Source organism: Mesocricetus auratus, unplaced genomic scaffold (assembly GCF_017639785.1).
Source record: "Mesocricetus auratus isolate SY011 unplaced genomic scaffold, BCM_Maur_2.0 Super-Scaffold_100007, whole genome shotgun sequence".
Classification (NCBI taxonomy): domain Eukaryota; kingdom Metazoa; phylum Chordata; class Mammalia; order Rodentia; family Cricetidae; genus Mesocricetus; species Mesocricetus auratus.
Window position 1 is genome coordinate 37,322,999 of NW_024429191.1, and position 23,038 is coordinate 37,346,036.

At 44.5% G+C, this 23,038-nt stretch overlaps 1 protein-coding gene across 9 annotated transcripts in view; it reads right to left on the bottom strand.

Moving 5' to 3' along the window:
• Nucleotides 1–21,441, bottom strand: part of Gemin5 (gem nuclear organelle associated protein 5) — a 46,163-nt gene extending 24,722 nt beyond the window's left edge. For 4 of the 9 annotated variants that reach the window (XM_040748693.1, XM_013111626.3, XM_013111627.3 and 1 more), the window contains exons 1-13: nt 21,208–21,440; nt 20,054–20,214; nt 18,251–18,432; nt 15,494–15,645; nt 15,169–15,288; nt 12,161–12,293; nt 9,277–9,442; nt 8,122–8,334; nt 7,595–7,680; nt 3,414–3,496; nt 2,196–2,332; nt 1,435–1,508; nt 818–999 (exon numbers count right to left, since the gene is read on the bottom strand). In XM_040748693.1, coding sequence (XP_040604627.1) covers nt 818–999; nt 1,435–1,508; nt 2,196–2,332; nt 3,414–3,496; nt 7,595–7,680; nt 8,122–8,334; nt 9,277–9,442; nt 12,161–12,293; nt 15,169–15,288; nt 15,494–15,645; nt 18,251–18,432; nt 20,054–20,214; nt 21,208–21,373 — 1,855 coding nt within the window. In that variant the 5' untranslated portion in view covers nt 21,374–21,440. Of the gene's footprint in view, nt 1–817; nt 1,000–1,434; nt 1,509–2,195; nt 2,333–3,413; nt 3,497–7,594; nt 7,681–8,121; nt 8,335–9,276; nt 9,443–12,160; nt 12,294–15,168; nt 15,289–15,493; nt 15,646–18,250; nt 18,433–18,758; nt 18,788–20,053; nt 20,215–21,207 lie in introns of those variants that run through there. The other 5 variants (XM_040748696.1, XM_040748694.1, XM_040748692.1 and 2 more) reach the window with 3 other exon arrangements.
• Nucleotides 21,442–23,038: the final 1,597 nt, after the last annotated feature.

The window sequence follows — 23,038 nt, forward strand, 5'->3', positions numbered from 1 at the left end:
ACATCAATGCACATAAAATAAAAAAAAAATAAAAAAAATAAAGAGTGAGCTTAGCTGAACAGTGGTAGCGTACCCCTTTAATCCTAGCATTCAAGAGGCAAAAACCACTATCAATTCCTTTACCTAAAGAAATCCAGCCGGGCATTGGTGGCGCATGCCTTTAATCCCAGCACTTGGGAGGCAGAGGCAGGCAGATCTCTGTGAGTTCGAGACCAGCATGGTCTATAGAGCGAGTGCCAGGACAGCCTCCAAAAATACAGAGAGAAACCCTATCTCGAAAAACCAAAAAAAGAAAAAAGAAATCCAACTTTGTTTTGGTAATATTGTCTGCTCTAATGGTGACAAAATCCCTCATCTTTTTGTTTGTTTTTGAGACAGGGTTTCCCAGTAGCTATGGAGCCAGTTCTGGAACTTGCTCCGTAGACCAGGCTGGCCTTGAACTCAGAGATCTCCCTGCCTTTGTCTTCCGAGTGCTGGGATTAAAAGTGTGAACCACCACCACCTGGCAAATCCTCTCATCTTAAAAACAAAGAAAAATCTATTTGTGAAGTCTATAATTTCACCTTCACTTTAAAGGCTCTTCCCCTGGGCATAGAATCCCAGATTACAGTAGGACCTGAAGTGCAAGGCTGCAACCACAGCACTTAGCAGGCGCAGGCAAGAGGGTCCAAGGTCATTTTTGGCTCTACAAAGCCAGTCTGTCTCGAAACTCCTGTATGACCCCCGCACAGACGGCAGTGTTACCTAAAACAGTTCTCAGGTTGTGCACGTAGATGACTGCATTGTTGTATGACCCCCGCACAGACGGCAGTGTTACCTAAAACAGTTCTCAGGTTGTGCACGTAGATGACTGCATTGTTGGAGCCAGAAGCTAGGAGGCAGCTCAGCTCCGGACGGCTGCCGTGCTCATGGTGCCACACTATGGCGTTCACCAGCTTGTGGTGCTGCTGGATAGTGCAGAGCAGTTTCAAGTTGGGGACTTGGAATATTTCTATCGATCTGGAACAAGACACAGCAGGATGACACCGATGGCTAATCAAGTTACAAGTCCTTCCCTTCTCCTCTCGGGTCAGGGAAGGCGAGACTGAAGGCATGGCACTCTATCCATGGCAGTCGTCCTTCTCTCACAGGGAAGCAGCTGAGGGTGGAGGTGTGGGTGACCAACTATGAATTCATGTCTGGAAAAGGACTATAGTGAACAATGGACAAAACACAGTGAGACTCCAATAGTCATCACATGTAGTCAGACACTGTCACCGAGGTGCAAAGATTCAAATAATTCTGTCTTCACAAAGATATAGAGTGCAGACCAGCAGAGGATATCCACAGTGAATCTATCACAGAACACAATGGGACCGCCACTGGGCACTGCAGAGAGCCTCGGTCAGCCGGGAATGCTATGATAATACAACACTGTGTAAAGGACACACTCACCCATCTTCATTGCCAAGAGCCATGACTTTGCCATCTCCTTTCCAGCTGATCTCTGTGTGCACAGGTAGCTTGTACTAGAAGGCAAAACAAGCCAGGTGTGGGTATAATATTTTCTTCCCATTCTTCAGCTTACAAATCAATGAGGTTAAAACATGTTAATTTTGAAGGGCAGTCACTGTCAAGAAGGCAATTCTAGTTGAAAGGGTTAGCTTCAAAAGGATGCACACATTTACTTCCAGCACTTGGGAAGCAAAGGTAGGTGACTCTCTGTGAATTTGAGGGCAGCTTGGTCTACATAGTGAGTTCCAGGCCCCTCAGGACTAAATATGTTGAATCCTGTCTCAAAAAAGAAACTGGGCAGTGGTGGTGCACACCTTTAATCCCAGCACGCGGGAGGCAGATGCAGGTGGATCTCTGTGAGTTCAAGGCCAGCCTGGTCTACAGAATGAGTTCTAGGAGGGCTCCAAAGCTACACAGAGAAACCTGTCTCGAAGAAAACAAAAACAAAAAATCCCAAACAAAAGGATGCTTTCCAGTGAGATACAGAACATTTTTCATCATTACCACTGCAATCAAGCCTCCTCATCCCCACACAGTTCTTTGCTTTACTCAACGGTAAATATCTCTAAGGTATAACAGGCAATTGCTTTATCAGCTATCTGAGAAGTCTGGCTAAGCACGATGGGCGTCTTTACAGATGGCCCTGAATAAGTAAGAGACATCAAAGGAAGCTGAGTGGATGTCAGCCCACTGGAACTTACTCTGATGGAATTGGTGTCCCTCACGAGTTTATTGATGTCGAAGGCCTCCCCACTGAGCTTCCAGGGGTTATGCTGCAGCACAATGCCTTCCCCTCCACAGCTGTACAAGGTGAGGGAAGGCCTGTCTCCTTCCCCTCCTATGAGAGAAAAACTCTTGAGTTTCTCACTGCACCAGTGTAGCTGCTTCCATAGCTACATCATTAGCACAGGGCACCACACACCACACGGTTAACATCCATCTTCATTCCCCAGCTTTGGATTGGAAATGATCTAACATGTTGGGATAAAGCCACCCTCCTACCAGTCTGGAAAGCTATGGGGAGAAGAAAAGGTATTGTTAACTTCCGAGATACTGTGCTCACTGCAAAGGCTCTTCTGACGTTCAAGAGCAGTGAGACTAAAGATGTGATCAGAGAAAACATATGATCTCAAATAAAAGCTTCTGACAACGGAGTTTTTCTTCCAAAATGTGAATCTTGCTATTAGTGCAAACACAGAGTTCAGGACTTCACATGGCCAAGGAGGGGTCACAGGGCACAGCCCTTAGTTATAGAGCTAGCTAGGCTCCTAGTTGCAACACAACTCTCTACTCTCTATATTAAGCTAGTCCTAGGGAATACAGACACTTCAGCATAGGAAGAAAGACTGTGGAAAACTTTTGACTCATTTTAAAAGACATGTTGGAGGCTGGAGAGATGGCTCAGCGGTTAAGAACACTGACTGTTCTTCCAGAAGATCAGGGTTTGATTCTCAGCACCCACATGGCAGCTCACAAATGTCTGCAACTCCAAAATTTGATACCTTCACAGACATGCATGCAAGCAAAACACCAATGCACATAAAACAAACAAACATACCCCTCCAGTGCTACAAGTGGGTCATGGTTTTAAAAACAAAACAAAACAGACATATTACTTTAAGGAAAACAGCAGCAGCCAGGGTGGGAAGGCCAGTACCCAGCCTGTGATTACTCTGCACAGTGAAGACCCAGCTCAAAGCCAAAAGCAATACTTCAGAGCCGGGGGAGGTGGGAATCAAGGTTTTCCTTTAGCTATCACGATCACCCATCTCTGCTACTCTCATAGACTCCTCGAGGCATAGTGCACACATGTGTACACACACACACACACACACACACACACACACATTCCAGCTTTCAGAATCTAATTAAAGTGGAAGAATACACTCATGTGTGTTAAGAATGACTCAGACACTTACCAAGTGACATTGGGGGCACTGGTGGCCCCCAAGCCAACCTGTACACAGTCTTCTTATGATATGTGCTTGAAATCTGTGGAGGTCTGTGGACAGGGAAAACAGGATGACTTAATAAACAGGCCAAATAGAAAACAGACCATCTTTCTCTGAAAGGTCCTTCCTGTACATGTGGTTGTTGGTATTAGAGAAAAACAATTTAACTTTGCTCCAAATGGTTGTTAAAAAGCAAACACTTAACTTACCATGTAATAATGTCCAACACCAAAATAATTCCTGAGCATACTGCCCACCCAGCTGGCCAGTTTCTTTAAAGAGCCAACAGCAAAGCAATGCCAAACATTTGGCATTTCTGTAGCCACAAAGGAATACAGAGGCTGTGACCCAACCTGAGGGATGACAGGCCACCTCACTTCTACCCTCTGCCATTAACCTCCCCATAACCCCAAAAGACAGGGCCTCACTACGTGACTCTGTTTCCTGAATGCTGGAATTAGAGGTGTGCACCACCAAGTCAAGCTCAGCCAGAACCACATTCTTAAACTACAATAAAGCCTGGAAGAAGGCAGATCTCTAAAGCTTTTTACCATATTTCAGGGGTCTTGCTCTTAGAGGCAGCAAGCTTGACAGGCAGCACTGTTACGACTTTTAGTGTCAATCATAGTCTAGGTATGGATTTAGAACTCCAGAACCCGTGTTGAAGGAACCATGCAACTGACTAAAGTATCAGACACACTTACAACACTGAGAGACAGTACAAATCTCTTTGGTTCAAAGCAACAAAATAAACCATTCTGACACCTAATGGTGACACCTTCCATCCTACCTCACGGTTTAACTACTGTAGGCTGACTACCTAGCTTATGGGATGATTTGGTGCTACTGAAGTCAACATAGTTTTGTTTAGTTATGAACCTTTGAAACAGTTCTTCAGCAAAAAGGGAAAAATAGTCAAGCAGACACAGGTTCTACATAAATACTTAAAGTACTGCATATAGACTGGAGAATCGACTTGGATGATTAGCATTCATGAGGCCTATGGTGGTCTCAATGAGAGTTGTCCTAATAGGTTGTTATGTTTGAATTCTTGGTCCTGTTTGCAAAGGTGTGGCCTTGATGAAGGTGTGTCACTGTGGGCTTTGAGGTGTCTAAAGTCAGCACCATTCCCAGGTTATGGATTAGATATAAACTTTCAGTTACTCTCCAGTGTCATGCCCTCCTGCCTGCTGTCATGCTGGTCATGAACTCACCTTCGGGAACTGTGAAACCCAAATTAAACTCTTTCTTGAGTAAATTCCCTTGGTCATGGTATCTTATCACAGCAGTAGAGAAATGATTAAGACAGAATTCTAGGACAGCAAAGAAACAGGTAAGACAGAGGGAGGAAGGACACACAGAGAGTACCTCTGCAGTAGAAATGGCTCTCACATCCTTTTTTATAAAGGGACAGTGAGCAAGTCAGGCTCTGCAGCCTGTGGTCTGCCAATCACTCCAGGGTGCTGTGGCGTGGAAGCAGCCAGCAGGATGCAATCAGTGTGTATGGGTGAGTTCCTACAGCATTTTATTTACACACACTGAGACTGTCATCCTGCTTCTTCCTGACATGGAACACTAAGCCCACTCCATTCCCATGCTTAGAAAGCAACATCTTGAGCCACATTTTACTCTTGTGATTTGAAATGTGGCCAGTATAAATGAAGTCCTGTATTTTTAAACTCACCTAATCTCAATCCCTTTCAGTATCAATAGCCATGTGTGGCAGGGGGCTGCTGAACTGAACAAGCAGGTCTAACCTGTAATCAGGGCAGCTGTGTCAATATACAGTCTGAGTCAAAAATACAACCCAAATGTAAGCTAGAACTCACTAGAAGTCATAGTCAAAAAAGATCAAAGGAGGCCAGACATGATCCCCATGAAAAGGAAAATAAAATAAAAAAGGCAAAGGAACAAGTGAGATTGACTTAGTATGTGTCAAATAACTCACTAAAGTAAACATTATATGAGGTGACACATGCTTATAATCCAAAACAGCAAATGTGGAGACAGAAGGACTAGGAGGACCAGGCCAGCCTCTGCTAGGGAGTTAGTTCAAGACCAGCATGGATGAGACGCTGCCTCAAAACAAGTAATAACAATAATAAAAGATTACAGCCAGGCAGTGGTGGTGCACGTCTCTAATCCCAGCACTTGGGAGGCAGAGGCAGGTGGATCTCTGTGAGTTCAAGCCAGCCTTGTCTACAGAGTGAGTTCCAGGACAGCTAGGGCTGTTACCCAGAGAAATTCTGACTCAAAACACCAAATAATAAAAAAATGAAATAAAAAGATTACTTATAAGCTACTTTATATTCTTTTTTAAAAAAGTTATTTTTGATTTTAAGAACATGGGCATTTTATATCTACTTGTTCACCAAACGTGTGCCTGATTGCCCGTGGAGGCGGGAAGGAATCAGATCCCCTGGAACTAGAGTTACAGACAGTTGTGAGCCACAATGCGGGTGCAGGGAACAGAACTTGGGTTCTCTGAAAGAGCAGTCAGTGCTCTTAACCCTATTTTTCTCTATCCCTATTTTACACTTTTTATAGACACTAAGACTGTATATGACACATACAGCACATCACACTTGGGCTCATGGCTCTTCCAGAATTTGGTCACCTGTGCTAAGGATTATTGAGAGGTGAGGCAGCTTCTGCAGTAAGTTGAGGGCAACAGAAAAAGTGGCATCAAGAGATGAGTTCCGGGCAAAAAGGAAGCAGCCAGACAAGTACAAGATGAAGAGGTTTAGAAGATGAGCTAAGATATGGATATGTACCAATGCTATGGAAAGAAGTGGGTATTCCAGAGAAAGACAGCAAAGAGACAACCAAGTATGACACAGGAACCCAAACAGAAACTACCTCAGAAAACAGAAAACATTTACCTTTCACTTATGTCTATGTTCTTGATGGCAGCATATCACAAAGTTTCAAACTTTCTCAGTTATAATAGGACTTTACAACTATACAAAATACCACCTTCACATTGCATTTGCATCTGTTTTTATTTTGAGAAAAATGTCAAAATGTACCAGGCTGGACTCCAACTCCAGAGATCCACCTGCCTCAGCCTCCCAAGTGTTGGAATTAAAGGCGTGTACCACCTTGCCCGGTCTCATCTTCGAACTGTCCAAGCACTTTTTCTTTTTTGTGTCCTAGGCAAGTGCTCTACAAGTCAACTATATCTCTAGCCCTGAGACTGATCACACAAGACATCAAGAATCACAAATAAAACAGAAAAGGAACATATGTAGTCTCCACTAGTCTTTCAGCTTTGTATGTATCTGGAAACTTTTGTACAAAGTCATTGGTTTTTCTTGTTTTTTTTTTAATTATTTAATGGTTTTTGTTTATTTTTTTTGTTTGTTTTTTTGCTTGCATATATGTATGTGTGAGAGTGTCAGATCCCCTGGAACTGCAGTTACAGACAGTTGTGAGCTGACACATGGGTTCTGGGTTTGAACCCAGGTCCTCTGGAAGAGCAGCCGGTGCTTTTAACTGCGTCATCTTTCCAGTGCATCTTGGTGGTTCTTTTTTTTGGGGGGGGGGGTTCGAGACAAGGTTCCTCTGTATTGTTTTAGAGGCTGTCCTGGAACTTGCTCTGTAGATCAGGCTGGCCTCGAACTCACAGAGATCCACCTGCCTCTGCCTCTGCCTCCCGAGTGCTGGGATTAAAGGCGTGTGCCACCAACGCCAGGTACCATCTTGGTGGTTCTTAAATATCAGATCTTGGTGGTTCTTAAATATCAGTCAGGCTACACTGTCATCACCTAGAAAATGAATTTCTTCTCATTCATTTTCTTTCTTTCTTTTCTGAGACAGGGTCTCTTGTGTACATTAACCTGGCCTACAACTCTTCATCTTCCTGCCTTTCCCTACCAAATACCGGAATTAATGATATGCACCTCCATCTCTCAGTTTATGAGTCTTAGATGTTAAACCTAGGCCAGTCAAGGTCTCTACCACTGAGCTATATCCTCAGTCCCTCAAAAAACTTTTTAAAGAAATTTCTGAGTTTTGAACCTCAGTAGCAGAGCCAAAAAATTCTACTATAAAACAGCTTTATTGTGTGCCAGGTCTATGAACGTCATGTTAAATCTTACATCACAAATGTTCTGGTCACTAAGCTGAGGGACAGTCGCCATACTTACTTGTTGGAACAGGTATCATACAGTCCTACTTTTCCGTCATCAGTTCCAAACGCCAAGCAGCCCTCCTTATTTGGGTGCCAGCATAGCTACAAGAGAAGTTACCAGATGAGAGATGAGTGCACAAAAAGGAGTCCATATGCTGTCCTGACTGTTTCATGGGAAACTTTGTTGCTCTTCATTTAATTCTTTTGTTTAATAGTAACAAGAAGGACTAAAACAAGATGAAGGGCCAGTTAGGGCTCAGCAGGTAAAAGCACTTGCCTCCAAGCCTTCACTGCCTGAGTTCAGCCTCCCAAGGCCCACATGAAGAGGAAGAACTGACACCCTCACACTTACAAATAAGTAAATGCAGCAAGAAAAATTACAATCACTGCATTCTCACCACCCCACATACCAATCCCACACCCCTCAAACATCCAGAGCTTAGACCATGAGAAGTTCATCTTCATCACAGACACCTTTAAACATCTTTTGACTTCCAGCAGTATCTAAAAGAACCTGAAAAAATTTCCAAGAAGCCCCCTTACCGCTGTAACCTTGGACTTGACGCCTTGCCAGAAGTTTTTAACATCATAGTTGTTCTTTATGGAGAGTGTATTCCACACCCGGATCATGCCGTCCCCAACACCTATGGCCAAGCAGCCCACGTCCACAGGAGAAAAGGCCAGGCTGTAGGCAAAACCTCCAAGAGAAGGCAATGTCCAACAGCACTCCAGGGTGGCCATGTCCCAACATTTTACCTAAAAAAAGAGTACAGGTTCAGAAAAGCATAGAAATGGGGGTTAAGAATTAAATATTTCAAATGGGATTTAATTGAATTCTTCCAGAGGGAACTGGAAGAAGCCTCTCTTATGTAATTTAGTCACAGCTCAAATGGATCTAGTTGCACATTCATGCCCAGGAATGTTTAGTGAATTCAGCATCCTGAACCCAATCAGTAATGAAGAGCATAGGGTTACCACCTCCCCAGGTCACAGCACTGCTAGCCACCTCTCTCACAACCCTGTAAGAATGAGCATGGCCTCCACAGAGTACCAAGAGCTGCTGTCTGACAGTCATGCACTTCATTCCCAGGGGGTTCAGGAGAAAACTGATGCCTAAATCAAGGCTAGGACCACAGCTCAGTTGGTAGAGCATCTGCTTAGCATGAGGCCATGGCTCCAACCACAAGTACAATCAGATGTGGTTACAGCACTCGGAAGGTGGAGGCAAAAGGGTCAGAGGTTCAAGGTAATGGGGGATTCAAGCCAGACCAGGCTAGAGGCCTGTCTCCAAAATGTCTCTAGCTGAAAGGTGGTAGCTTATGTCTTTAATCCCAGCACTTGGGAGGCAGTGAGAGTCTCGAACCTCCCCTCCCCACAAAAGTGTCTCTAGCCACTCTTCATAGCCTCTGCTGTGGCCATATCCAGTCCACTTGACAGCAGGGTTTAATCTCGATCCCTCCCTTTCCTTAAGATTGGACTAGGATAGCCAGGCATTGGTGGCAAATGCCTTTAATCCCAGCACTTGGTGGGGTAGAGGCAGGTGAATCTCTGTGAGTTTGAGACCAACCTAGTTTACAAGAGCTAGTTCCAGGACAGCCTCCAAAGCCTGGAATGCAGATGTGTATGAGGCCATTCACCTTCCAGCCCCATCCCCATGACACACCACTTCTCCAAACAAAGGTGGAAGCCAGTTCTTACATCTCTGTCCATGGATGTGGACAATAGCAGCTGCTTGCCATCCTCAGTCTTCAGAGGACACAAATTGAACACGATTCTGGAGTGATTCTGTCCTTCTGCTGAGGTGCTGAAGAGCGTGTACTTCCGTCTCCATGACTGGGTGAGGTCCCACAGCAGCAGCTCACCTCTGAAAGAACAACGTCACACCTCTCACCAGATGTCAGAGTATGGCTGTCTAGACAGGTCTGGAACCTCAGTGGCAGAAGAATGTGGTAACTGCTCCTATGGTAACTCCAAAGTCCAAAGATTAGCATGGCCAAGGAGAGAGACTATGTCTTCTTCTCAGCTCAAGATGCTCCCTGACAGGAAGCAGAATGCACACTGTTCTCACAAGGAGAATGGGGTCTGCCATGGGGAACACTCCTCCAGAATCTATAAGTGAGTCGATCAGTTTCTGACAGAGCTTACAAGCAGCTTAAACTGTAGGTCCCAACTGTTGGGCCTGCTGCATACCCCCTCCCTTGGTGGCCATACTTTCTGTTTTACAAATACATTATGTATCCAAATAGAACTGTTCTTTTGCCAGGTGGTGGTAGCGGCAGCAACACATGCCTTTAATCTCAGCACCAGGAGACAGAACTGGATTTGTCAGTTCCTGGTTTACAGAGCACATTCCAAGACAGCCACAGCTACATAGAGCCTGATCTGAGTCCTGTCTCTAGAATCCACATGATGCAAAGAGAGAACCAATTCCTGAAGGCTGTCTCCTTAACTCCACACATGTGCCACGGCATACATGTGCAAACACATAAATACATAACTTTGAATATTTTAAAACAAAGCAAAGAAACTGCAACAGCACCCTAATTATATAGAGAAAGTAAGGGCCTCTGCGAGGTAACGAGGGAAGGACACATGTGCTCTTTTACTCTTGAAACTTCAATATACAAGACTATTGTTTTAAAGTTTTTTGAGGGGCTGGAGAGATGGAACAGTGGTTAATAACACTGGTTACTCTTCCAGAGGACCTGGGTTCAATTCCCAGCACCCACATGGCAGCTCACAATTGTCTGAATTCAGTTTCAGGAGACATACATACAATACAGACAAAATACCAATGCACAAGAAAATACATAAATCTTTAAAAAAATTTTTTTTGAGATAGAGTCTTGCTATGTATCCCGAGCTAGCCTGAAGATCATTCTGCCTTAACCTCCAAAGGACTGGCTATTTTAGGCATGGGCTACCACGTTCATGTAAATCTATTTTAAACATATCTCTCTTCATCTGTAGTTTTAATTTATAAAAGTAAACAAAAATTTGCAAAGTTCAAGGTTTATCATTTTTTGAGGAGGTAGAGCTAACATCTGAGGCGATTTGCAATTGCTCTTTTGTATTGTCCTATTTAAAAGCAAAGGACTAGCCTGTGCAATTCTTTGCCTGTCTTTGGCAATCGGGGGCAGCTTGGCACTGTATTTAGTCTTTGTTCTTTTCTGGCATGTATCTCTGAAGCAGTATCTTTTGCACACTTAGCTGATATCTGCAGTTTCCAGGTAGCTTCAAGATGTGGGTTGGTCACTCAGGAAACCCAGGCAGAATACGGAAGTGACTTGCAGTCCCAGTCCAATTTTCTTGTTGTTGTTTTTGTTTTTCAAGACAGAGTTTCTGTGTGACTCTGGAGGCTGTCCTGGAACTAGCTCTGGTAAACCAGGTTGATCACGAAATCACAGAGATCCACCTGCCTCTGCCCCCACCAAGTGCTGGGATTAAAGGCGTGCGCCACCAATGCCTGGCTATCCTAGTCCAATCTTAAGGAAGGGGAGGGATCAAGATAAACTGGTCACTCCCAGACTGATGGCTAGGTGGAAAGCATGGGACTGATCCAGATCCCCTGGATGTGGGTGTCAGTGAGGAGGCCTAGGCAATCTATGGAGACTTGGATAGTATTTATCCGTGGCATACAAATGGACTTTGGGTTCCCATCCCACAATGAGGAACGTTCTCTCAGCCTGGACTTTTGGAGCAGGGCCTAGGTCCTGCCCTGGATGAAATGACAGACTCTGGAGATCCCCCATGGAGGGCCTCACCCTCCCTGGGGATTGGGAGAGAGCTGGGATTGACATGTGAAAGCAAGTTTGTTTCTAATTTAAATAAAGAGAGAGAGAAAAAAAAGATAAGCTGTTCACCAATGGCTGTATGTAATGATGACTCCATAAAACCCAAAAAAGGAATGGGGAGGCCTTCTCTCTCTCACATGCTGCCCTGTGCTTCTCAACTGCACCCCTTGAATACCCGTATAAACAGGTGAGTATTATGAGTGGCTCATGCCAATGAACTGAACCAGGGAATCCTGGTTTACAGAGCAGCTAAGTCAAACCACCTAGGGCTTTCAACTAGCATGTACATGTGTGCATAGGTGGGGGGAAATGACAGGGCAGACCAAGGAGCCATGATTCTGTTAGTAAACAGCATAGGCCTCAAAAATTTTCCCATCTACCATTTCAATTATTATCCCAAGATGGCTGGGCAAGGTGAGGTACTTGAGAAGCCGAGGTAGGAGAATCCTAAGTTCTAGGCCAATCTGTGCCATAAGTGAGACTGTCTTAAAAACAAAAAAGGAAAAGAAAAGATGAACAACAATGGTTAGCATAAACCCTGGCTATTTTTCTATTTTCTTTTTTTTCCCAAGACCGGGTTTTTCTGTTTAGCCTGGCTGTCCTGGAACTCCCTCTGTAGACCAGGCTGGCCTTGAACTCGAGATCCACCTGCCTCTGCCTCACAAGTGCTTTGATTGAAGGCGTGTGCCACCTATATCTCCATTTTCTGAACATACAATAAGCCTGGAAATCTCTGAATCTGAACAGGAAAATCGTTATTTATTAGAAAGCATGACCCCCAGACTTACCCAAAACAACTGGATACCAGCTGTGTTGGCTGGTTCTTGGGCCAATGAAGTGTCAACCAAAGGCGTTCTTTAACTGTTGGGTCCACACCCCCTCCTCTTCTTTTCAGAAAGGGCAATTTCAAAACCATTATACCTGTAAATTAGAAGAAAGTCAAGTGCTCTCAAGACAGTGAAAGAGTAACCTGAACCTCCCAGAAATCCTCAATTCTAAGGTCTATAAGTTGTTTTGTTAAGTTAGAGTAAAATCTCTGGGGCTAGAGTGATGACTCAGTAAATTGTTTGTCATGCAAGCACGAAGACCTCAGCTCAGGCCCCCAGCACCCACTAAAACGAAGTCCGCTGCAGTGGGGGTGCAGACACAGGCAGATTCCTGGAGCTTGCTGGCCAGCTGCTAGTAGTCTAGCCTCATCACTGAGCTACAGGTTCAGTGAGCTCCTGTCTCAAAAAACAAGACTGAGAGAAACAACAAGTGTACACACAAGAAGAAGCATCTCCTTTTATTACGGAGGCATTACTAAGATAAAAGAAGTTAATTCCAATCTAGTCATTTAGGCCAAACAAGCTTTTACAGGTTATCTGCAAACTTGAAAAATGAAGAGTATTTTTGTCTGAGATAGGCTGGGAGACAGCCCAGTTCTTAGAAGTGATTGGCTGGCTTGCAAGCATTAAGATTTGAGTTTGATCCCTGGGACTCATATGAAAAACCAGGCATGGTAGCATATGCTTGTCCAAGCGCTAGGGAGGAAGCAGCAGGGCTCCCTGCTCAACCATCCAGTCTAGTCGACCTGTCAAGTTCCAAGTCAGTGAGAAATCGTGTCTTTAAATGTCACCTGAGTAGGAGTAACACAGGTTATTCTTTGGCCTGCAGAAACATGTGTGCACAGCATGAACATACACACACGTGAATATTTTATGTGTGGAAAAATGAGTTACTAAGTAGAATGAGAACGACCCAAGGTTTTCAACAATTGCAGAACAGTGGAATTTTCCTAGGGGAACCCAAGGTCACTGTGCACAGCCATCATGTTCAGTGATCCTTAGACAGGTGTCCTGGGAGGTCCAGTTGGGGGTTGTGTGTTTAGGTTAATTTGAACAAAGTGGTGATTCTGGTGAGATAGTTCAGCGGTCAATGTGCTCGCCACACAAATCTGATGACCTGAGTCTGACCCCAGAACCCACACCAAGATATGAGAACTGCTAAATCTAGAGCCACCTCTGACTCTCATATGCATGTACCCTCTACCCAACAGCAGTAAATAAAAATTTGAAGACAATGTGAACACAGCACGCTTGTTCATGTGCACAGTGCACATGCTGGACTGTATCATCTGCTCTCATTCGTCTCTAGGAGCTATAACTCGGGTGTTTTCCACTCTTAAGAATCAAGCAAAGTCCATTATTCCTGTCCTTACAGTAAAGATCTTGCTCTCAGGTGGATTGCCATGATTCTGAGGTCACCTTGGTCTACACAGCAAGCTCTGGGACAGCCTTGCTTTGCATGACAGGAATGGCTCCTTCAGCAAAGCAGGGATCCTTGCCTTCTGGAAGGCACCAGAAAATAGACACAAAGGCCAGATGTCCAGAACAGAGAACTCTAATCAGGATACAAGGGATAGCAACTTTATGATAACAGATTTTGGACAGATGATATTCTTTTTTTTGTTTTTTCCAAACAAGGTTTCTCTGTATTGCTTTAGAGGCTGTCCTGGAACTAGCTCTGTAGACCAGGTTAGCCTCAAACTCACAGAAATCCACCTGACTCTGCCTCCCAAGTGCTGGGATTAAAAGCATGTGTCACCAACGTCTGGATGGACAGATGATATTCTTGGAATAAGGTAAAACAAGTAGCTAATTCTACTGTAGCAGTACAGGCTTTGCCACCAAAGAGACACTGAGCCAGAATACAGAAAACCTGGAAAGAGAGTCTCCGTGAGGTATTATCTAGATTAGTTTGGCCTCTGAGCATAACTGTGGGGAGCTGTCGTGATTGCCAGCCCATAATGGGATGTACCCTTGGGTAGGTGGTCTCAGGCTGTACAAGAAAGCCAGATGAGCATAAGCCTGGGAGTGGGCTACCAGTGGTGTTCCTCCAGCAGATGGTTTCTGCTTCAAGTTCCTCCTTGACTTCCTTCAATGACAGACTGCAACCAATAAGCTGAAATAAAACCTTTCCTTCCCTAAGTTACTTTTGGTCTGTGTTTTATTAAAGCAACAGAAACAAAGCTAGGGCACAGCCTATAAATGGGTGGCACCACCCTTGGGTTCGGTACTGAACTGTAGAAGAGCAGAGAAAGCGGAGCAGTAGGTGTGCATGCACACACTGTCCCCAATTGTGGATCTAACTAGCTGCTTCAAGTTCACTCCGACTTCTCTAAAACAATGGACTGTATAGGGCTGCAGAAAAATGCTTCAAAAGTTAGGAGGGACCAGCCTGGACTACCGAGCGAGTTCCAGGACAGCCTCCAAAGCCACAGAGAAACCCTGTCTTGAAAAACCAAAAAGTTAGGAGGACTTGTTGCTCTTCTAGAAATGCCAGGCTCAGTTTCCAGCACCCGCATGGTGACCAAGAACAGTTTATAACTCCAGTTCCTAGAGGATCCAATGGCCTCTTCTGGCCTCCATGAGCATATACATAGTACACAGACATATGTGTATGAAAAATATCCAAACACATAAAACAAAAGCAAATCAATCTTTAAAAAATAAAATGATGAAGCTGGGCGTTGGTGGCGCACGCCTTTAATCCCAGCACTCGGGAGGCAGAGGCAGGCGGATCACTGTGAGTTCGAGACCAGCCTGGTCTACCAAGTGAGTTCCAGGACAGCCTCCAGAGCCACAGAGAAACCCTGTCTCGAAAAACCAAAAAATAAAAAAAATTAAAAAATAAAATAAAATGATGAACCAAAACCTGGAGTAAGCTGACTTCACTCTTACTCCCTCTAGTTAGTTTGTTGTAGTTATTTCACCACAGAAATGAAAGCAGGACAAATCCTAGGCATCAACCTTACCCCGTCCTCGGGAACAGCTCCAGATTCGAATGGTCTGATCCTTGCTTCCCGTGGCTAAGTAGCAGCCTTTTGTGATAGGGGTTTCTGCTATAAGCTTCCCATTGGGAATGTCAGGTTCTTCTAGGAAAGAGATGGCAATTTTATTTTTAATTGACAATGAACAGGTACTTGTGATTAAAAAAAAAGTTACTTTCTAAAACTCAGCTCTTTCTCCCTTTCCTAGTTTGATCTGTGAGGCTCAAGTTTTACCTATAATTCAGAAGTTGCAATTCTACACTTAGTTCTTTATGTCTAAAAAGAATAGAACCTCCTTCTATTGTCTTACCTGAGTTTTCCTCTTGGTTTATGGATAAGCAGTCTTCACCAAACAGAGGACACCAGGCTATGGAGTGGATTTCATCATCATGACCTCGAAGCCTGTGAATGACTTCTCCCTTCTTACTGATGTCAATGATAACCACTATACCATCCTTGTAGCTGAAAAATACATTAGAAATATTGCAGGGCGCCGGGCGGTGGTGGCGCACGCCTTTAATCCCAGCACTCGGGACGCAGAGGCAGGCGGATCTCTGTGAATTCAAGGCCAGCCTGGTCTACAAAGCGAGTTCCAGGACAGTCTCCAAAACAATACAGAGAAACCTTGTCTCGAAAAACCAAAAAAAAGAAAAAGAAAAAAAAAAAGAAATATTGCAGGGCCTGCAGATTCACACTGCTAAGCCTCTCACCTTTCTAAGCTCTAACCCAAGCAGCATAACTTTCCCTTTTCTTCATTTTTGTTTCTTCAGATACTAGCTCAAATCCTTTGCAGGTCTGACCTGAGACTCTAGATTCTACTCTTTTCTCTGAAGACTCCCTTCCCACCATGCCCCACCTCCTTTTACAGCTGTTTGCAAACCTTCAAGGCTTCTTAATTAAAAAAGACATGACTTTCTCCATTTTTCCACCCCTCCTCCAACTACCGGCTAGATTTACAGCTTGTTTGTATTGCTGCTGTTGCCCTGAAAGCAGAAACAAATTATTTAAAAATGCTACTAAAAATAAAGACAGCTAGCTAATAAACTTTTTTTTCCTTTTTTTGAGACAGCCTCATGCATCCCATACTGGCCACAAACCCACTACGTGCATTCATCACTATGTGATGAGATCACAGGCATGTGCCAACATATTTGCTTAATGTAATACTGGGGAATGAACCAAGGACTTTGTACATGCTAAACAAACTCTACCAGAGGAGATACACCTTTACCTCCACAATTGATACTACTTTCTGACTACAAACCTAACAAGAACTGTTACATGGTGTGATGGCTTGAATAGAAACACAGACTCATGTATTTGAATGTCTGGCCTATAAGGAATGGTTCTTCCAGAACATCTAAAGTTGCAGCATCCAAGGTGGCTCACAACCATCTGTCACTCATCCCAGAGGATCTGATGCCCTCTTCTGGTCTCCTAGGGCACTGCAAACACTTAGTGCACAAATGTATCAGGTAAAATATTCATACATGTTAAACACACACACACACACACACACACACACGCACGCACGCACGCACGTGCACACACACACACCAACAACAACAAACCTCAAACCAGTGGTTCTCAATCTGTGAATCATGGCCCTGTATGACCCTTTCACAGGGTAGCTTAAGACTATCAGAAAATAGATATTTATATTGCTATTCATAACAGTAACAAAATTAATTATGAAGTAGCAACAAAAATAATTTTATAGTTGGGGGTCACAAGATAAGAAGAACTGTATTAAAGGGTCACTATTAGGAAGGTTGAGAAACCACCACTTTAAAGTATCTACTACCTAGTTTAAGGAGAAAAAAAAGCCGAGCGTTGGTGACACACGCCTTTAATCCCAGCACTCGGGAGGCAGAGGCAGGCGGATCTCTGTGAGTTCGAGGCCAGCCTGGTCTACAGAGCAAGTTCTAGGACAGGCTCAAAAACAATACAGAGGAACCCTGTCTCGAAAAAACAAAACAAAACAACAACAACAAAAACAAAACACCTAACAGCTTATGTGACCCACCACCACCAAATTTCTGCTTTGCTTTCTGAGAGGTATCCAATGTTTCTGACTTGTATTCTAGCATCCCTAGCCTTTCTTTATAAATGTTCCCAAGAAACAACTTTGTTTTGTACACCCAAATGCTTCATAAATGGTATCATGAAACTGGCTTTATTTGTCTGTCCTGTTCGTGAGATAACATGTTAGGATATGTAGCACAATAAATAAAAGACCCAGAGACAGACACTAGGGTTCAAGCTTCAAGATGAAGATCAGAAAAGCAAAGCAGCCGGCTGCTAGCTCTTACCTCACTCAGCTCAGACCAAAGGGGCGGGCGATCCTCAGACTGCTCCCAACTTCACTGCTCCTCAGATTCACTCAGACTGCTATGCTCTCCTCAGTGTGGCTAGAGACTAATTCTGAGACTGAATGCCAGCTCTGAGACCCTGCTCCTGTCTTACATACCTCCCTAATGCTGGGAATAAAGTGTGAGATTCCAGGTGCTGAGATCACCTTTTGTGAGCTGTTTCTTTTAGGACTGGATAAATTTCGTGTAGTCAATGTGGCCTTTAACTAACAGAGATCCATCTACCTTTTAATCCTAAATCCTGGGATTAAAAGTGTGTATCACCACTGCCTGATCTCTATAACTTGAGGCTGGCTTTGCTTTCTGACTCCTCAGACAAGCTTTAATAAATCATAAATAATATATTCCCACAAGGATACATGTATTCCTAGTTCAGTTACATGGTGCCAGACCTAGAACAGAGTCACCTGACACTCTGGAGTTAATGCCACATCCAAGGATAGTATAAGTTAGCCAAGAAAGAAAAAAGCACTACTAATATTTGGAGGGTGCCTGGAAAAATTAGATGGAAAGAGAGAAGAAAGCATAATATCATGTTAACAGGAGGAATAGGGAAAAGTATGGGCCTAGAGATCAAATGACACCAGGGCTACAAATTTCCTCTAAGGATTGAGGTATACAAGGTAAGGAAAATGAAAAGCAGAACCGTAAATTAAACCAAACCATCAACAGACAGCACAGTACTTGGTACTCACCCAATGGCTACTAAATCTTCATGATGAGGCGAACAAGTAAGACAGAAAATGGCTCTGGGCTCCGTGAAGATGTGCTGGCTGTCATTTCTGTTAAGCCAGTAACAGAAAACAACTCCTTTTTCATCTCCAGAGACTATTAAGTCCTTAACCGTCGGAGACCAATGCAGTGCTGATATTGTGTGCTGCAAACAAAGCCAAGCCAGATGAGTCTCATCTGTCAATGTACTACAAACCAGTCTAATGTTAAGTCTCATCTGTCAATGTACTACAAACCAGTCTAATGTTAAGTCTCATCTGTCAATGTACTACAAACCAGTCTAATGTTAAGTCTCATCTGTCAATGTACTACAAACCAGTCTAATGTTAAGTCTCATCTGTCAATGTACTACAAACCAGTCTAATGTTAGGCGCATTATAGGCACTTAAGTAATGTACTATAACTCCTTGTATGGTAATATATTCAATCTGAAGTGAGAACTTTTTGTATGTTTTTGAGACACAGTCTTACTCTGTAGTCCAGGATGGCCTGGAAAGAGTGATCCTCTTGCCTCAGTTTCCTGAGTACTAGGAACGCAGTTATGCACCACCATACCTGGCCTTCTGGACACACACCAGGCACACAGGTAAAATACTCATGCACAGACAAAATAAAAGAAAGAAAACAATACATCAAAACTCAGGTCATCAGGCTTACATGACAAGCACTTTGACCTGGAAGGTCATCTTATCTGCCCAGGTGTTTATTTTATATAAACTTATTGACTCTGTTACATTTTGTAAGCATGCTATCATTTTACCTCAACTCTGTTGTTGTTTCATGAAAGCAGCCACAGATAAGAATTAGTGGCCGGGCTGGGCGGTGGTGGCACACGCCCCTTAATCCCAGCACTCGGGAGGCAGAGGCAGGCGGATCTCTGTGAGTTCGAGACCAGCCTGGTCTACAAGAGCTAGTTCCAGGACAGCCTCCAAAGCCACAGAGAAACCCTGTCTCGAAAAACCAAAAAAAAAAAAAGAATTAGTGGCCGGGGCTGGTGATATGGCTCAGAGGTTAAGAGCACTGGCTGCTCTTCCAGAGGTCCTGAGTTCAATTCCCAGCAACCACATGGTGGGTGGCTCGAAACCATCTGTATTGAGATCTGGTGCCCTCTTCTGGCATGGAGGCATATGTGCAGGCAGGACACTGTATACATAATAAATAAATAAAATCTTTAAATAAAAAAAAAAAAAAAAGAATTAGTGGCCAAGGGCTAGAGAGATGGCTCGGTGGTTAAAGACACTGGATGGTCTTCCAGAGGACCTGGGTTTGATTTCTAGAACTCACATAGAAAAACTACCAAAATACATAAAAGACTCAGTGACTACATGTAGTCACACTTTAGTATTACTTTCATAAATAGACAGCATAGTTAACTTGTGATCTGTCCCCCCCCCATTTCCTGTAGACCAGGCTGGCCTTGAAACCCTTGAAATGCCTCCATTTCCCAAGTGCTAGAATTATAGATATGCACCACCCTGCCTGTTTATACAGTTCTAAGGGTTAAGCCCAGGGTTTTGTGAATGCTAGGCAAGTACTCTACTGAGTTACATTCCCTCCCTTAAACTCTGCTCTGTAAAATAAATAAATAGATACACAGATGATAGATAGATAGATAGATAGATAGATAGATAGATAGATAGATAGATGCAACTTAAAAGGTTTTGGAAGACCTTCCCGCATCTCTAACTAATGAACATAAAGTACTAACATTCCTTCACAAGGATGAGACATATTAAAACACTCTGAGGACTCAGGATGAACATTACCTGATGGAGTGAGTGCTCTGTCACCACTGCCTTGGTCTCTACATCCCAGATTTTCACAGTCCCATCATCTGAGCTGGTGGCACAGAGGTTGTATTGTCCAGGGTGATGAGAAAAAGTGAAGCCAGATACTCTTTCAGTGTGTCCCACCAACTCTCCTACAACTGCAAGTAAAACCAGACTTGTTAACTAAACCACTATGCAATCAGACAGTTTGCTGCTGGATGAACAAGCAGATGAACAGGAGTCACTTAACACAGTGGAACAAAACCATCCATAGACTGACAACAGAAATGCCAGGTGCCAGTATTCGGGACCTTCACACAAGTTCATTTTCTTTCTTTTTTCTTAAAACATCTATTTATTACTTATACAGTGTTCTGTCTGCATGTGTCCTTGGAGGCCAAAAGAGGGCTGGAGATCTCATTACAGATGGTTGTGAGTAGCCATGTGGTTGCTGGGAATTGAACTCAGGTCATCTGGAAGAGCAGTCAGTGCTCTTAACTACTGAGCCATCTCTCCAGCACCACGGATTCATTTTCTTTGAACCTCAGTGCTCTCATCTATAACGTAATGTTCACGTCCTTTGTTGGGCCAAGTTTACAGGCCAAGGGCCAGTCTTAGTCCACAGGTGAACGTGAAAGCCATTTTTTCTTAATCTTGCCATTGGTCATAAGGAATAGAGTAAGTTGGTATTTCATAACACAACGCATCGTCAAACCCTGGTTTTTGTTTGCTTCATTTTCTTCTGAATCAGGATCTTGCTATGGAGCCGTGGTTGGCCGATAATTCACTTTTGTACTCTAGGCTGGTTTTGAACCCGCGGCAATCCTCCAGCCTTAGCCTCTCGAGTAGTTGGGATCACAGACAAGCATCATCGCATCTGGCGCAAATTCAGACTCACCCCATTCATCCAACAGAAATTAGCATCCCGTAATTACCCAGCGGGAGCAGGTTACCGAGAACAGCCCCCAACCCTAGTGGAGGGATCCCAGGGGCCGGCGGGGCCTTGGCAAGGGAAGAAGGCCGGGAGAGCGGGAAACGCCGTGTCTAGCCTAGGTCAGCCCCTCTGAGAGTAATGGTTCCACGTGCGACCGCGGTACAACCCCCCCAGAGGGCACGGCGGAAAGGACTGCGCCGGCCCGTCGGGGGCTCACCTCGAAACGGGGGCGCCCCTGGGCTCGTGCCGGCGCCCGGGCCCACGCGGACGAGGAAGACGGAGGTCCGCGCAGCAAAGCCAAAGATGCCTCCAGGCGCCGCGTCACTGCAGCGCGCGCAGTACCAATTAGGGGACGGCGGCAGCGTCCGCGGCTCTGGTTTCATCTCCGCGGCCGCCGAGGCTCAGACGAGCAGCTACGGGTGGTGTGGTTCGCAACCGCGGCGTGTAGCGGGAGGGGGCGGGGCTGGGACCAAGTTGAGCCCCGCCCCTGAAGGCGGGCGCTACGGAGCGCGCCAGGGTCCAAGCCGCGCTCTCGCTCTCGTGCGCCTCCCGGTACTAAATTCAGGGCCCCAAGGTTAAGCATTTTCCTTAATTAAGGGGTTAGACTGATGCAACCAGCCAAACAGCCACTGAGATTTAGTTTTCAGGGTAGTTCAGTAATCTCAATCCAGTATTATTATTATTTTTTAAAAAGATACATAGCGGTGTACTTTGCTAGTTTGGGGAGGTGGGGTTTTTATTTTTTCCTTCCAAGAAAGGGTTTCTCTGACGGTTGCAACATTGTATTAAACCGGTTGGTGGTGGCGCTGGTTTTTTTTTTTTTTTTTTTTTTTTGGTTTTACGAGACAGGGTTTCTCTGCACTGTTTTGGATGTGGCGCTGGTTTTTAATCCCAGTACTCGGAAGGCAGAAGCAGGCGGATCTCTGTCAAGGCCAGCCTGATCTACAGAGCGAGTTTCAGGATAGGCTCCAAAGCTATACGGAGAAATCCTATCTCGAAAAACAAAATCAAACAAACAAACAAACAAAAACAATGTATTTAACTAAATACTAAGACAATGAATCGGATCTGTGACGTAAATCCCAACACTTGGGAAGCTGAGGTAGGAGGATTGTCGTGAGCCTGGGCTGTACTGTGAGAACCTGTTAAAATAAATACAATCAGTCAGGAAGGAAGGGCTTCTGCAGTTGGGTGGGAATTCTGACTCTGGGTTCTTGGTATTCAAAGATTAAAGAACCAAGCTTCGGCGTGCCTCCTCCTCCTTATAGGAGTGCCAATGCTGTGGAGAGAACTGAGTGTGGCTAGTGGTGTGGAAGTGAGAAGAATGGGCGTCTCCTTACAGCTCAGACGTGAGCAGCATGCTCTAATTCTGCTCTGCCTGTATTACCATTTGCCCTTCCCGAATGCGGCCTATGAAAACTTCCAACGGCTGTCATTAACAGCTCTGTAAGACATAACTCTAATATGACCCAAGGGCACTAAATTTAGAGGCACCCAGCCCCACATTGATCACTAGTTTTGCCAGTAGCTCAGATCAAATCTGTCTCAAATGTTTCTCTCTTGCTGGGTTGCTGAACAAAATAAGGAGATGTAGTAAAATGCAGGACAGCCAAGACTACACCGAGAAACCCTACCTCGGAAAACCAAAACAAACAAACAAAACAACAAACAAAAACCCTTGTCTTCCGAGCCGGGTGTTGGTGGCACACGCCTTTAATCCCAGCACTTGGGAGGCAGAGGCAGGCGGATCTCTGTGAGTCTACAAGAGCTAGTTCCAGGACAGCCTCCAAAGCCACAGAGAAACCCTGTCTCGAAAAACCAAAAACATGTCTTCCTCCTATCCAATACTGACCTCTTGAACCCCGTAGACAGCTCGTGTACATGAATTTAAAAGGCTTGCTTTAATTAATTGCTTGATTTTTAATGTTTTTTTTTTCAAGACAGGGTTTTCTCTGTGTAACAGTCCTGGCTGGCCTGGAACTCACTTTGTAGACCAGGAGGCCTGAAACTCACTGAGATTCACCTGCCTCTGCCTTCCAAGTGCTGGG